The sequence below is a fragment of the Heliconius melpomene genome, chromosome 10 (genome assembly GCF_056956725.1).
Source record: "Heliconius melpomene rosina isolate 202511_hmr_F chromosome 10, ASM5695672v1, whole genome shotgun sequence".
Classification (NCBI taxonomy): domain Eukaryota; kingdom Metazoa; phylum Arthropoda; class Insecta; order Lepidoptera; family Nymphalidae; genus Heliconius; species Heliconius melpomene.
In genome coordinates this window covers 17,144,918-17,159,539 of record NC_140398.1, presented here as the reverse complement: position 1 = coordinate 17,159,539, position 14,622 = coordinate 17,144,918, and the positions used below count along the sequence as shown (strand labels likewise).

Sequence of the window (14,622 nt, the reverse complement as noted above, 5' to 3'; positions counted from 1 at the left end):
TTGGGTAAGAGAATAGTAAGTAGTCTGTTTTCTGTGTTTTTTTTCGTTTAAGTTCTCTGTTGTTTATGTTATTTATTTGTGTTTATTTTAAAACAATTGGAAAATCCTTATTGACACTACGAAAATGCGGGTTGCATTGGGGTTTAATTAATTTTCACATTATCTTAAGTGCTTTTCACACATACATTATATGAATAATCCAGTAATAAAAGCGGGCGAAGCCGCAAAAGGGTCGCTAGTTATACTATATAATGTTCCACTCACGTGAAAATTATGGTAGATACTAAGTAAGTGAGAAAAATATTTTAAAGGTTTTTCTCACTTGCTTAATTTCTAAAATTAAGCCTTTAAGTATGTCATAGAGTAGGAGAAAAACTTACTGATTATGAATCGTTAAACTGAAGGGTATGTGATGGTATGTTAAGAACTTAAGACACTCTGTTGCTATTCCCCAGTTACTGCCGAATTTTCATTTTCTTGAATTTCACGTTGTATTACCGCTGTAGGCAGAGGTATTCTAGTGTTAAGACACTCCATTCTTCACTTTTCACCGAATTTTTGAAGGCATTGCGTGTTGAGTTGCGGAACTCAACATCGCGCTTTGCATTGTTATCAAAGTTAAAAAAAATAATTAATAAATAATGATTTATTTCCCCGAGTTGGAATCGACCTCACAACTATAAAAAATTAAATTTCTTAATCGCCTAGAAGTGAGTATTTAAGATCTAGGAGAGCTAAGAAGATGTGGCCAATTTCGTCCAGAAAGACATATATGTATATATATTTCTTTTTCTAAAGGTAAAGAAAGATGAAAATGATTGGTAATTGTATATAATTTTTTTTATCGCACCGATACGGTACGGTACGGTAAACAGATATTTATCTACCTAAATTTTATGTTATCTATATCTACATCAGTGCTACTGTCAAACTTTACGCTGTCGCTGACGTTTGAATCGTTTGATGCCTGAAAAAATTTGTGATGAATTCTTTGGTTACATAGCCGAAAACGAATTACTAATATATAACTTATTTGTAAAAAGTCCTATCGTACAATATACTTTGTAATATAGTTATTATTTCTTAATCAAAATGTCAGATAACGATGATGATTATATGTGTGAAGAGGAAGAAGATTATGGACTGGTAGGTTATTGTTGTTATGTTTTTGTGAAAATTATATTCACATTTTAACATTTAATTTGTAAAATTGTTAAAAAAAAAATCTTTTGTCCTTTTTTTTGTGCATATTAAATAGAATCTACCAATATTTTTCAGGAATATTCAGAAGATAGTAATACAGAACCAGATGTCGATCTAGAAAACCAATACTATAACAGTAAAGCTTTGAAAGAAGACGAACCTCAAGCTGCGTTGTTAAGCTTTCAGAAGGTTTTAGAGCTGGAAGGTGGAGACAAAGGAGAATGGGGTTTCAAAGCACTGAAGCAAATGATAAAAATTAATTTCAAATTGGTATGGCACTATGTATTAGAAGTTTCGTTTAGTACACCTTACATTTACAACTATATTAGCCCTAATGATATATTATTTTTTAATTTTTAGAGTAATTTCACTGAAATGATGTCTAGATACAAGCAACTATTGACATATATTAAAAGTGCAGTCACAAGAAATCATTCAGAAAAATCTATCAACTCTATACTTGATTACATATCAACATCTAGAAATGTAAGTATCTCTTAATAAAAACATAAAAAATTAACAAAACTTTATAAACAATATCTTTTTATATATTTTTACAACTTTCAGATGGAATTGCTACAGGATTTTTATGAAACAACATTGGAAGCTTTAAAAGATGCAAAAAATGACAGATTATGGTTTAAGACCAACACAAAACTAGGCAAATTGTACTATGATAGAGGCGACTTTAACAAACTGGCTAAGATACTAAAACAATTACATCAGAGTTGTCAAGTAATTAATTTTCTTTATTATTACACTTTAAATAAAATAAAAAAAATGTATAACCATGTGTTGATTGATTAAATATTTAGATTGACATTATTATTTAGGAAGTAAATAAAATAACAAATAACAATTGAATAAAAAAAACATCATTGTAAATAAACAATCCTTTTATACCTCATGGTGTAACATGATTATAAGCAGAGACAAATTTGTCTCAAGACACTCAGTTCTTCACTTCTCCCTGGAACTTGAGATGTTATATTTAGAGTGGAGCTTAACACTGCTTTTTCAAACTTATTTAACATATTAAAATTTATTTTTTAAAGACTGATGAAGGTGAAGATGATCTCAAAAAAGGTACTCAACTCTTAGAAATATATGCTCTAGAGATACAAATGTACACAGCACAAAAAAATAATAAGAAACTTAAAGCATTATATGAACAATCTTTGCACATAAAATCTGCAATTCCACATCCACTCATAATGGGTGTTATAAGAGGTAAATTATTTTGTTTTATTTATAAAAAAATGTAATAAACTTAAATTAAATATTATTTTGTTTTATCTATAAATAAATGTAGTAGAAACTAATTATGAGTTTCACATCTGAACTAAGTTGAGTTGTAGAATTCAATGTGATTTTGTCTACCTGATTAGGGAACTGAAAATTAGCTTAGCTTAATTAGCTCTTCCATATAAGGTGCATAAAAATTTTGATGAAGAATAATGTGTTAACTTCATAGTCACACTTCTATATTCATTATTTTTGGCTACTCTGTTAGTATTTGTTAACTAACATACTGTATCGTGGATACAAGCTAGAGAACCTAATATTTAAATATGTTTGCCAAGTATTGCTTCAGCTTTGGACAATGATGATATAGTGTACTATTAACTCCACTCTATACCCTGCATATATGAAATAGATGACAGAGGGACCCTAGTGCTAAGAATCTCCACTCCTGAATTTTTGACACATTGCATATTAAGTAGAGCAACTCAACATTGCACTTTGTAATATTACTAAAATGAGGAAATGAAAATAATTAATTACCCCAAATGGGAATTGAATTCAGACGGTTGCATTTACTGTGCTGCTGTGTCGTTGCGCCACAACGGCGAATATATAATTATATAATTCACTGTAATATATTATGAAACAAACATTAAAACATATTTATTTATAAAATATTGTCTTTTAGAGTGTGGTGGTAAGATGCACTTGCGTGAAGGTGAATTCGAGAAAGCTCATACGGATTTCTTTGAAGCGTTTAAAAATTATGACGAATCGGGGAGTCCCCGACGCACCACTTGCCTCAAGTATCTTGTGTTGGCCAATATGTAAGTTGTATTGTCTTTATTTTCTGTATACTCTGCTTTTTACATTTTTTCCTGCATATCATAGAATGGGCAAAGAAAATATAGCGCCAAGACCTCTATTCTCCGCTTTCCGCCTGCATTGAGAACATTGTGTTTTGAGTGAAAATATATATTTTTTTCACATAAAACACAATGTAAGAGCTGTTGTTTGTAATGGTACGAATAGACTTCGACAGAAGTTCGTCAGGCATTAATGTATGTACTGGTACACTTGTATCTAATTAGTGTCTATTTGTAAGTGTACAGACAGTTGACACGCAAATTAGTGATAATGATTACATTATCAAAAATAAATAAACGCATTGGCGTTTATTTATTGGGTTCGACAACTTTTCAACCTCACTAGACACTAGGACACAACGTGTTTTCAGAGTGGCTGATGCAACACTGGTTATAGTGTCGCAATTTAGCAATTAGCGTAAAATTAGCTTATGTTTATATGAGAGATCCGGTGTATACAATGATTTTATTGCGTATAATGTTACCATTACGTGGCAAACTTCTGGGCTATATTTTCAACGGACTGAAAAAACGCACACCCATCGCATATTGTTTTGTATTTTTTTTTAATTGCGTTATTTTATCGTTAATTTAAGCAATATTTATATATAAATCTAGGCACATACTACGTGGATTATTATACCTGAACATAATGTACAACTAGTTGAAATATACCTATTATTCTATAATTAAAGTCTATAAATTGACAGGTTAATGAAATCGGGAATAAATCCATTCGATTCTCAAGAGGCAAAACCCTACAAGAACGATCCAGAAATCCTTGCTATGACGAATCTAGTAATGGCGTATCAAAACAACGACATCAACGATTTTGAAGCTATATTGAAGCACAACCGTAATAATATAATGGATGATCCATTTATAAGAGAACATATTGAGGATTTACTAAGGAATATTCGTACCCAAGTCCTTATAAAGCTAATAGGTCCTTATACAAGGATACACATACCATTCATTTCTAAAGAGTTGAATATTGATGAGAAGGAGGTGGAAAATTTACTTGTTACTTGTATTCTTGATAAGTAAGTTTTTTTTTTTTTAGTTTCATGCTTTTTTTAGTATACATTGCTATAGGCAGATGTATCAACACTCCCTACTCACCACACAACTTTTGAGACAAAGTGTGTCAAGTGGCAGAACTCAGCATCGTAGTTCGTCTTGTTTGTATATTTGTAGTAAAGGAGATGAAAACAATCCATTACCCCAAAGAGAATTGAACTTACGTTATTAATCAGACGTTCTGTCGCTTCGCCAAAACAAGTAATTTAATAATAATAAGAAAAAGACACCATAACATTACTATAAAACATTTGTTGTTACCTTTATGTTACAAGGTTGTTACCTTTACCCTTTTTTCACAGTACAATCAGTGGTCGTATCGACCAAGTAAACTCTGTATTAGAATTGGCCAGTGGAGCGCGGGGTGCTGCAAGGTACCTGGCGTTGGACAAATGGACTGCACAACTATCTTCCTTACATCTGGCTCTTGCTAATAAAATGGCTTAATATTACCTATGGATTCACAAAACTCCTTGCCCTCGACCTCTATAAATTATAGCTCTTACCCCTAAACCCCCCTAGCCTTCTCTAGAAACCCTTAAAATTTTTCTCTTGTACCTTACTCCCCGACTTGAGGTAACTATGTAGCGTATTGCAATTCATAAATTAAGTAATAGCGGAATTCTGCTCAGTATATGTAGTAGTAATGTCAGTGGATAACTAATCCCAAAACTTGAGGTAACCTCATGCTTTAACTTTAGTATAACTCGCGCTAAACTCATCACTACTTCTAGTCTTAAGTAGTAAAAGCACTTGGGTCTACATATTGACCCCTAGAATTCTAATCTCTAATTTGAGCTAACCATATGAAATAACTTTAGTTAACTCTGGTCATTATTTCTGGTCCTCAGTAATAAAATGACTGAAGGTTATCTGTAATTCTAAAGTTAAATATAATTCTGACCCCAAACTTGCCGTAACCCCATGATTTACCTAATTAGTATAACTCAGTTATACCAGTACAATGGCTTAGTGTTAACTATCAATCCCTTATCCTTAAATTCCGATTTTAGGTAACGTCGTGAGGTAACTTCTAGTGTATATATGACTTTTCTTTTTAAAGTTGCAGCAATAACATACTAGCTCGATGTTTTAAAGATCTCATGTTTGAAATGCTATTATCGCGCTTTATAATATGTTGGTAGTATATAAGCAGAAATTTGCTCCATAAGTTATCTCAAGTGATATTGGTTTCGCCACTAAGTGATGTCAATAAAGTTTATAATTATATTGTTGTTTTATTCAGTCCTAATAAAAACAATATGGTTTTTTTTAATATTCCTTTTATATATTGTGCAAGTGTGGTAGACCTCGACATATTCTTACTAGATTATGTAATTTTATTTTGATTTACATTATACACCGTGAAGAAGACAAAACTCAGTGGTAAGGTCGTGGATGTATTTACAGATTTTTTGGAGAAAGAAATATGTTAATGTAAAAGCCTTTTCAAATTTTATACGGAATTTTTTGCGGTGGGCACGCCCCGCTCACCCTCTCTTTTTTACGCCCGTAAGGAAATAATAATCTATTCCCACGACGCCCGCGTAGCGTCCTTTTAGACCCCGATGACGCCATTACTATAGCGAATGCCCCGTATGTAGGTAGGAAACACACTACTACACAAGACACAAACACCGTCAGCAAACACCACCGAAGTCCAGCTTATTCAACGGCTCGGTCGCGTCTCGGCGCGGTCGGGCCCAGCGGTTAGGGACCGTTAGCTCCCTTAGAGTAGTCTAATTTGTCCCCAGGCGCGACTTCATGTCGCGGCTGGTTTGCTTAGCATAGGTGAAATCCCAGTAAAAGCCAATAGGGCTAACAGCATTATCCACATGTTAAAAAAAAAAGTCTATTCCCACAAGTCAGAATCAAACAGAACCATGATTGTTCCATTGCGCCATGGTATTCTGAATTCCGTATAGCATCTAAATTTATAAACAGTGCGTTCAGAGTGCAGTCAGTGATTGCATTTCAATGGCTACCAAAAAAACTTTATATAATCAAGTAATACCTATGTTGCAACTATTACTTAGCTATTACATTTTTCAACAATTTTTAAATAAAAACAGTGTTATGAGTATAATGTTTAATTTGTATACAATGATTATAAAATTCTTAAAAATATATTTTATTACACAGTAAATAATACTACTATAAATGGACGGTCTTGTATCACAGGTTAGTTATATACATTATTAAATTGCTGCCACATTTTTTTTAAATAAAGTAGAATTTGCTTAGTTTTAGTTACAATAAAAAGTATATTATATATTACTTTATATATTTTTAATGGGGTTATATGCATAGCAATATAGATTTGTCGTAAGTTCTAGTTTAAAGATTTTTTTATTATGTTAAGAAAATAACCCTATCAATTATACATAAAGTATATAATGGCACTAAGTAATTTAAAAATAAGATTTTATAATGCGTCATTCAATATAAAAATTATATAGTTTTGATATGTCATATATTGAACTCTTCTAAGGTTTAGATGAAACATTTCATTGTATGAAAAGAGCAAAAAATTTTTAAATCTAAAGTAGTAATTCACACTTATAGTTGTAACATCATATATTTTACCGCTTTATCGGACTTATTTCCACCTATTTTTATTAAGCTTTTAAATGTTATCAACTAATTACCAGTTTAATCATGTAATGTTATATATATAGAAAGCACCATTTTTAAATAACATCTGAAGCTCGATTAACCACCTGTGCTTAAACATTCGAATTGAAAAGTATGTATTCGGATCATCGAATGTATGAAGAGGTTTGAAAAAATACCTCGCTTACATCGTGAAACAGAGTATATAGGTACATAGGTCTTTTTGTGTGTACATAATTTTTTTTTAAATTAGCAATATTTGAAATCAGCAATTTTTTTTTCAATTTAAATGATATTTTATGTATACCGGGACCAATTAGTAATCTAAATAATCCTAAATCTATATTTCTGACGGCCACATAATCGAGTCACCACTGTATGTATGTTGGTATTTAAAAATATATCAATATTTAATATAATATATATAGAACTCTTAATATATAAAAAATATTGTATAAACTTCACTTACGTTTTCAAATAAAAAGATATGTATATCGCCATTTCGTCATTATAAATATAAGTAAACTAATTATTTTAATAAGATTTGATTGACGCAATAGGTATCCAAGTAACTGTCTAGTTACTATTAGTAGCTTTTATTGTTACAATGTTACAATTTTCGAAATCCTCCTTTATGAAGGTATATTATCCATAACAGTTTTTAAATAATATTTCGTATATATGTATATATTTAAAAAGAAATGTACAAAATATCATTTTCAAAAATTGTTTACTATTAATATAGTTGTTATCATTATCTAGTCAATGGGCCTACTTCTGCATCAACGATTTTATATATTTATTATATGCTTAGTGTTTTTTTTAAATCGAATAACTATTAAGATATGCATATTTGTGAAATATAATATATTCAACAAATTACTTGCAAAAATCGATTTTTAGTTGATAAAATATTTTGTAAGACAATTTTCATTCAATTAAGCAGAAACGGTTTGCCTTTCAAATATTTTTTTTATGGAAAAAGACAAGGCAACAGCTCTTACGGGTCACATGATCATAAGTGATCACAGCCTAGGTACCGAAGTATACAGTGTCTACTGTGCTATCATCTACACAGCAATGAATGTTAGAATCCTCTAACATTCCACTAAAATGTAAAAGAAACAGGGTAGGGGACAACACGCAGCCTTGGCGAACGCCATGATGTTATATTTAATAAACATTGACCTTTCACAATATGAAAATGTAAACAATATACTATAATATTTAACATACATATAAATGGCAGTAAATAAATATACCTCATTGTTTATCATTAAGCCAGGGACGAAATACGGGTAGTGTGGTGGGGTAATGGGTAGGCGGGTGCGGTTCTTCATCGTCGCGGAACGGATATGTACCTAATAAAATAGGTAGTTGTAGTTTCACTTCCTTCTCTAAGCTCTTCGGTTCTATTATGAACTGGAAATAATTTTTTTTTTGTAAGAATAAAATTACAAAGTACATTATAAGTATTTTCCCAATATTTGAGTTAAAGCACAATTTTTGATCTTTTTAATCCTGATAAAAAGCTGATAGTTATATGTATATGGTGTAAGATTTAATGGTATACTTATATTATATTAATAAATAAATAACTTCCAAACAAATATTTTAAAAATATACGAACTCAATATTTGCAAGAAGACTATCTTTACTTTCTTTCTGTTCTGCCATATCTCCATAGTCCACGAAAAAAACCTATACATATACAGAGTATACAAAAAAGAAAGCAATACTCACAAAAACATCATACTGCACAGATATAAGATGGCAACCCCTCAAATTAGTGGGAGGCAGCGGTGGTACGTACAGCAACTCAGCGCGCCATAGCTGGGAATCCCCGGCGCGCAGCTTCCCTCGGACTAAACGAGCCAATTCCCTACTTTCCTTAGCCGCTATTTTCCCCCGAGCACTATATTGTACGGTTTCAGTTAAAGCAGCGCGTGTGGCTTTGATGGCGGTTTTAGAACGGTTGTCTATACGTGCGTTGAGTGATATACTCTGTCCCGGAACGTACGCACCGCGGTCGAGGGCGACGCGACAACTGACCGCGCCACCCCCGACGCAACCTACACCTAGTTTGTGTTCCACACTTAGCTCGAATTCTTGCTGCGAAAAGATAACAAAAAATATTTTTTTATATATTTACTCAACACGCAATGCCTCCAGAATTCGGCAGAAAGTGGGAAACGAAGTGTCTCAAATTCAAATTCAAAATATTCTTTATTCAAATAGGCAATAATTATAAGCACTTTTGAATCGTTGAATGTACATATGAACAAAAAGCTACCACTGGTTCGGAAGGCAGTTTTGCTGAGAAGAGCCGGCAAGAAACTCAACAGTTGCTCTTTTCAAAATCAATGGTACAATCTATTACATTAGCTGGCAGCCATCCTGCATTACATTCAATAGACATTAATTCCATACATGCTTATCCTCTAAATATTCTTCAACAGTGTAATATGCTTTACTTGTTAGAATTTTTTTTACAGATATTTTAAATTTTTGTAGTTGCAAACTAAGAATACACAGTGGAATTTTATTATAAACACATATACTCAGACCCATAAAGGAGTTATTAACTTTCTCAAAACTAGGTTCCCTCTGCCTACCTATCTGTGTGTGGCATACAGCATGAAGCTGAAAAACTTCCTAAAACAAAACATGAAAAAAATAAAATCATAATACTCACAGCCAAAACAGGAGGTTCCAGGTTCAAATCAATTGGATTCATAACAATGAACACTTGTTGATTTTTGTGTGTCAAGCCATTGGGTTCTCTTAGTGCTGCCTTACAATAATATTGTACCCACCCATGAGTACCTAGGAATGTGGAAGGTAAGCCCATAGGTAGACCCAATTTAAAAGGAAAACTGTGTATGCCTGGTGAAAGGACTGATGTGTTGTGACCTAGAGACAAGTATTTTTTAGTTTTACACTAAATTGGAAGGTAGTGACAATGAGAATGTACTGGCTGGAGAGAATTTAGTGTCAAGACACCCTGTTCCCCATGCATGTGTTAAAATTATATTTAGGAAAGTGACTTACAAAGATTATCTAAATGAGTCTTTAGTTTTATTACTAACTAGTTTGTTTAGCTTGAATTATTGAATTACTTTGGTTACTGCTTCCATATATTTTTAGAAATCTTTTTGATCTAAAGACTGACTCCTAAGGATTACAATGATTTAAAATTATTATTAAATATAGTTTCAATATATACATTTATTACTTAATAGAAATAAATATAGTTTCATTATTAGGTTTAGTTTGGCACTCAATTATTTAGACACAAAATCCATATTGAACCAAGTAGAAACTTATTTAAATTTCTATTTAATAAGTATAGATAATATAAAATACCTGGTTCTCCAAGTAGTCGCATTCTAAAATCAATGTAGTTTTCCTTGTCAAAAAGCCTTTCATGACGACCTGAACCTACTCTCACAACACCTTCACCTACTACATGGAAATGGAGACCTAGAATATAATAAAATGAAAGCAATATTAACATCATTCCTAATTTATCAATCTATAAGTAATATTAATCACAATATAAAGTAATTGGTAAATAAGATCTAAAAATACAGTTGAATTGATAACCTCCTTTTCTTACAGAAGTTGGTTAAAAAACTAAAAAATGGCACTAGTCAGTAATAGACTAGTGTCTTTTTTTTATAACTTTAAAAAAATATTATTTAAAATTCATATAACAACAGTGGCTTGCAATAAAAGCCTTAAATAGTTTTAAATTGTTCATTTATTATACATTTTAATTGTTCATTAGATATTAAAATTTTTCTTTATTCAAATAAGTCTTTTGCAAGCACTTTTGAATCGTCAAATGAACATATAAACAAAAAGCTACCACCAGTTCGGAAGGCAGTTCTGCTGAGAAGAGCCGGCAAGGAACTCAACGGTTGCTCATTTCAAAGTAAATGGTATAGTTTAATTATTACATTAGCTATTCAATATATGCATCAAAGTTAGTTAGCTTAACTTTCATGGCTCAGTATAGCCAATTGACCTTACATCCCACATTAAAATAACTCATTTAAAGTATGTAAGACCAGTTAGGTAGGTGGGGACTATGGAAATAACTAATAAACTATTAAGCAATTAATTACCTAGGACTGGAGTATCATCTTGTAGTTCCATTAAAACTTTCCCTGATAAAAACTGACCAGGGAAATATAATAGAGATGTGTTGTCAAAAACTATCAAAAACTTAAGCAACTTTCTTGGCATTTTGATGATTAATTTGTAGAGCTAAAACACAGTAAAACTATTATGTATAATATGATCTATTTGATAAAAATATGATACATGTATATTTTTCAAATTTTCATATAAATATAATAGAACTATTTTTATAAGTATTTGATAAATTATCATAAGATTATTCATATTGTATATTTAAAAAATATATAAAACCAATAAAATTAACATTAACTACTATATAAAGAATAAATCTATTACTAAAATAACTACGAAGATGATGATTATTCTAATATAGTATTCACAAGTTGTCGTAGGTTGCAAGTTAAGTAATAACTTGCGAAGGCCACCAAGTTAGGTAAACTTTTTACCTTAAGACAATAAGAATAATATACGTGATATAGTACACAGTTTCACTGAATTATACCTTATAAGGAATTATACATTGCAAAAGTGATTCTTTTATAAAATTGTAAAATTATTACAGTACTTTTTAAATAATTTCATAAACGCAAGCCTGTCTTCACTCTTTCTTTTTATTTTGACATTATGTCACTGACTTGACTAGTTGACTAGTTGACCGAGTCGAGTACCGTATCGGCGTATTGATACTTGATAGATATGAGCACAGAACACATATACCCAAAGGGATGGATATAAAATGAGGTTTCAAAAGTGAAATATAAAAAGAAAAACTATACAACACTAACATTACAAAATACAATCTTATTTATTGGAAATCAATATAACTATCAACTGAAGATTAAATAAATAAAAAAAAAAAACTAGAAACTTATATAAAACACCAGGGTCATACACATATGAGTGTTATATTACAATAGCTATAACAAACAAAAGAAAATAGAACGATTTTTCATTCTAAATTTAACTATGCCTACTCCCTTATGATAAGTGGATAGTCTACACATCAAAATTTTAAAAAAAATGTAAAGAAAAAAAATTCAAATTCCATCATTTGTCCCCTTCTGTGGGCTGTTCAGATTAGTAGTTCATAGTTTCAAAAATTTGTAATTTAAGTTATTACGCCCGTGTCATCGAAATCACACATATTTTCAGCGTAGAATATACTTGAGTTGATTTTTTAATGATAATTTCCAAAATGTGCTTCAGCGTTTTTACTAGAATTTCTAATAAACTAGCTGTTACACGTATCTGACTCTTTTCTGTGATCCAAAAAATCTGCATTTAAAAAAATTCTACTAAAGTTACCTTAAATGTAATATCTTTTAATTTGGTAATATTAAACAGCTATAATTTGCGTACACCCATTACGCAAGACGGATGTGTATTTTTATATTCCAATAAAAAGATCGTGTATTTTATTCATTTTGTAAAAGATCAATGCATCTTTCCTATTTTTAGTGTATTTTGGTAAGTATGAGCTACTTATATTTGTAATTATATAGGCACAATGGCTTTAAAGGAGTATTTTTGAAATCTCACTTGCCATTTCTCTATCCTTGAAAACTAAAGACCATTGCTGATTTTCGATTGGAAAATCTTTTCTGTTGACATATTTTCTGTTACTCTAGGTGTGCACAGGAAAGATGTATGTCCACATAAAATACTATTAATAATATAAATATATGTTGTAATGTCAAAATCATTTTTTTGTTTATTTGTTTATGCTTGCGCTTGTAAAACTAAACTAACAGCTTCTTTGCTATTGGTTATTGGATGAGACTACTGGACGTCCGCCTTTACAATAGTCTCAAATTGAATGGTTGGTGGACGGTGACTCGCCTCCCACTAGATGGGCCCCCACAAAGCGGCGTAATGCTTCGGGCGCAACACCGGGGTGGTCGGCTAAGGGTGTAGAGAGAAGCAGCAGCAGAGCTCACCATCACGAGGAGCTCATGAGCGGGATTCCCCGTTCTTACGCATTACGTTCGAGCACTTCCACCCTTTCGAGCATATGGCTCTTGCTCTCCACTCTGCCGGCCAATAGCCGGAAAGCCAGAGGCGGGCGATAGATTACAATTCCTCTCCGGAGGACTCAGGTCCATGGGGTCGCCACTCCCCAACAGCTCGCCACAAGCTGCCCTGCGGCTTTATTATTATTATTCTCTGAAAATTACTGTTGTAAATATGGATCAAAAGTTCAACCAATCCATTTTGGTGGATTAAAAATACATCTTTATTTACACACTTGGGTCTTTCTTTACTACTCGTTGATTATCAGTCGCTACAACTTAAGACAACATCTATCTGTTCTATTTCTACAAATTTGAGACATGATCCCTTACTTAAAGGTCTGATTAAGACACAAAGAGTTTTTTGAAAATGATGAAGAAAACTTAATTTTATCATTTTATTTTCGATATAATTGTTGGCCATTCATTAATGAATAGATATTGTTTAGTTTGATTAGGACTCTTTCTTATTGTTTTAAGAGCTGCTGCTGCTAGTATTTGTTACAGTATCATTATCGTTACGTTAACATTATTTATAAATTTATTCATTGTTTAAACAAAGATTTTAAGTTCAGTTCCGTTATGCAGAAAATAACTGAAACTATTATGAACAAACAAATAATATATAAAACATGGATTAATATACTTGCTACTCAGTAATTGTAAGAAATTATATTTTTTTTTCTATTTATTACCTTACATTTTTAAGACTGAAGGAATCTGCTGTATGAATCTGACATTTACTAGATTTTTTTAATTTTTTCGTGACAATATTGATGTCATATCGGAATCAAGGTCGTTAATTACCAATACGATTATTATTAGAAGTAGGAAACCAATCAAATACATGTAGCACTAATACTTTATACTTTTCTGTAGAACTGTGTCCGTTCTGTGGTCATCAAAAAAATTATTCATCGAATATTTTTCTGAAAAACGAATAATGATCTGGTCTCATATCTTTCCTGTATTAGGTTAATCTATAAGAATTAAATGAGAGTGATTTTGAACAAATATTTCACTTTTTTTTTTCATACACATTTAGGTCGCGATTTGTGTATGACCCACCAACAACATTCGAAAACACATATAGGTATTTACTCAGTGTTAATTTTAGCAGCATTTTTAACCAATTTACAATATTTAATAATTAAATTTATTATTAAAATTATTATTAACTTTTTTTAAATTTTAAAATTATTATTAACTTTAGATTGATTGATTTCTCGATATATGGCGTTTCGAGCGTGCGTGACAGTTGAGCACAATTCATTTCGCCAATTCACGTTGTATGGAAAACACACCAAGGAAATTGAATTATTAACTTTTAATGGCAAATGTTCTGTTCTGTTCTTTCTATTATGGCGTTCCGAGCGTGCTAATGGCAAATGAAAAGAGCGGGCATTTTGACATTGACAGTTGACACATTGCAGTACTATATTTGACAGTTGACATATTGT

General features: G+C 31.4%; 2 protein-coding genes across 4 annotated transcripts; one reads left to right on the top strand and one right to left on the bottom strand.

Moving 5' to 3' along the window:
* The first annotated feature begins 948 nt into the window (after window positions 1–948).
* alien (COP9 signalosome complex subunit 2 alien) lies at window positions 949–5,622 on the top strand. Its single transcript, XM_085190974.1, has 8 exons — window positions 949–1,146; window positions 1,279–1,473; window positions 1,564–1,689; window positions 1,771–1,938; window positions 2,259–2,433; window positions 3,137–3,275; window positions 4,025–4,357; window positions 4,697–5,622. Exons 1-8 carry the CDS (start codon window positions 1,093–1,095, stop codon window positions 4,839–4,841), a joined length of 1,335 nt encoding a protein of 444 aa, XP_085047100.1. The 5' UTR covers window positions 949–1,092; the 3' UTR covers window positions 4,842–5,622.
* Window positions 5,623–6,470: 848 nt separating this feature from the next.
* On the bottom strand, window positions 6,471–11,852 carry Vdup1 (arrestin family protein Vdup1). Of its 3 annotated transcripts, none has more exons than XM_085190977.1 (6): window positions 11,719–11,852; window positions 11,138–11,279; window positions 10,374–10,490; window positions 9,703–9,920; window positions 8,751–9,119; window positions 6,471–8,429 (listed from the first exon to the last, which is right to left on the bottom strand). In XM_085190977.1, exons 2-6 carry the CDS (start codon window positions 11,256–11,258, stop codon window positions 8,271–8,273), a joined length of 984 nt encoding a protein of 327 aa, XP_085047103.1. In that variant the 5' UTR covers window positions 11,259–11,279; window positions 11,719–11,852; the 3' UTR covers window positions 6,471–8,270. The 3 variants fall into 3 exon arrangements, with proteins under 3 accessions (XP_085047103.1, XP_085047101.1, XP_085047102.1); XM_085190975.1 differs by having other exon boundaries at window positions 11,656–11,796; XM_085190976.1 differs by having other exon boundaries at window positions 11,600–11,740.
* Window positions 11,853–14,622: the final 2,770 nt, after the last annotated feature.

Bases quoted from the DNA above. Each gene is read 5' to 3' on its own strand.
- Vdup1 (XM_085190977.1), bottom strand. From the start codon at position 11,258: ATGCCAAGAAAGTTGCTTAAGTTTTTGATAGTTTTTGACAACACATCT. The intron at 9,921-10,373 runs GTATTTTATATT...ACTTGTCTCTAG, and splicing joins GCGACTACTTGGAGAACCAG to GTCACAACACATCAGTCCTT. The intron at 9,120-9,702 runs GTGAGTATTATG...ATCTTTTCGCAG, and splicing joins TGGAACCTCCTGTTTTGGCT to CAAGAATTCGAGCTAAGTGT.
- alien (XM_085190974.1), top strand. From the start codon at position 1,093: ATGTCAGATAACGATGATGATTATATGTGTGAAGAGGAAGAAGATTAT. The intron at 1,474-1,563 runs GTATGGCACTAT...TTTAATTTTTAG, and splicing joins TAAAAATTAATTTCAAATTG to AGTAATTTCACTGAAATGAT. The intron at 3,276-4,024 runs GTAAGTTGTATT...ATAAATTGACAG, and splicing joins TATCTTGTGTTGGCCAATAT to GTTAATGAAATCGGGAATAA.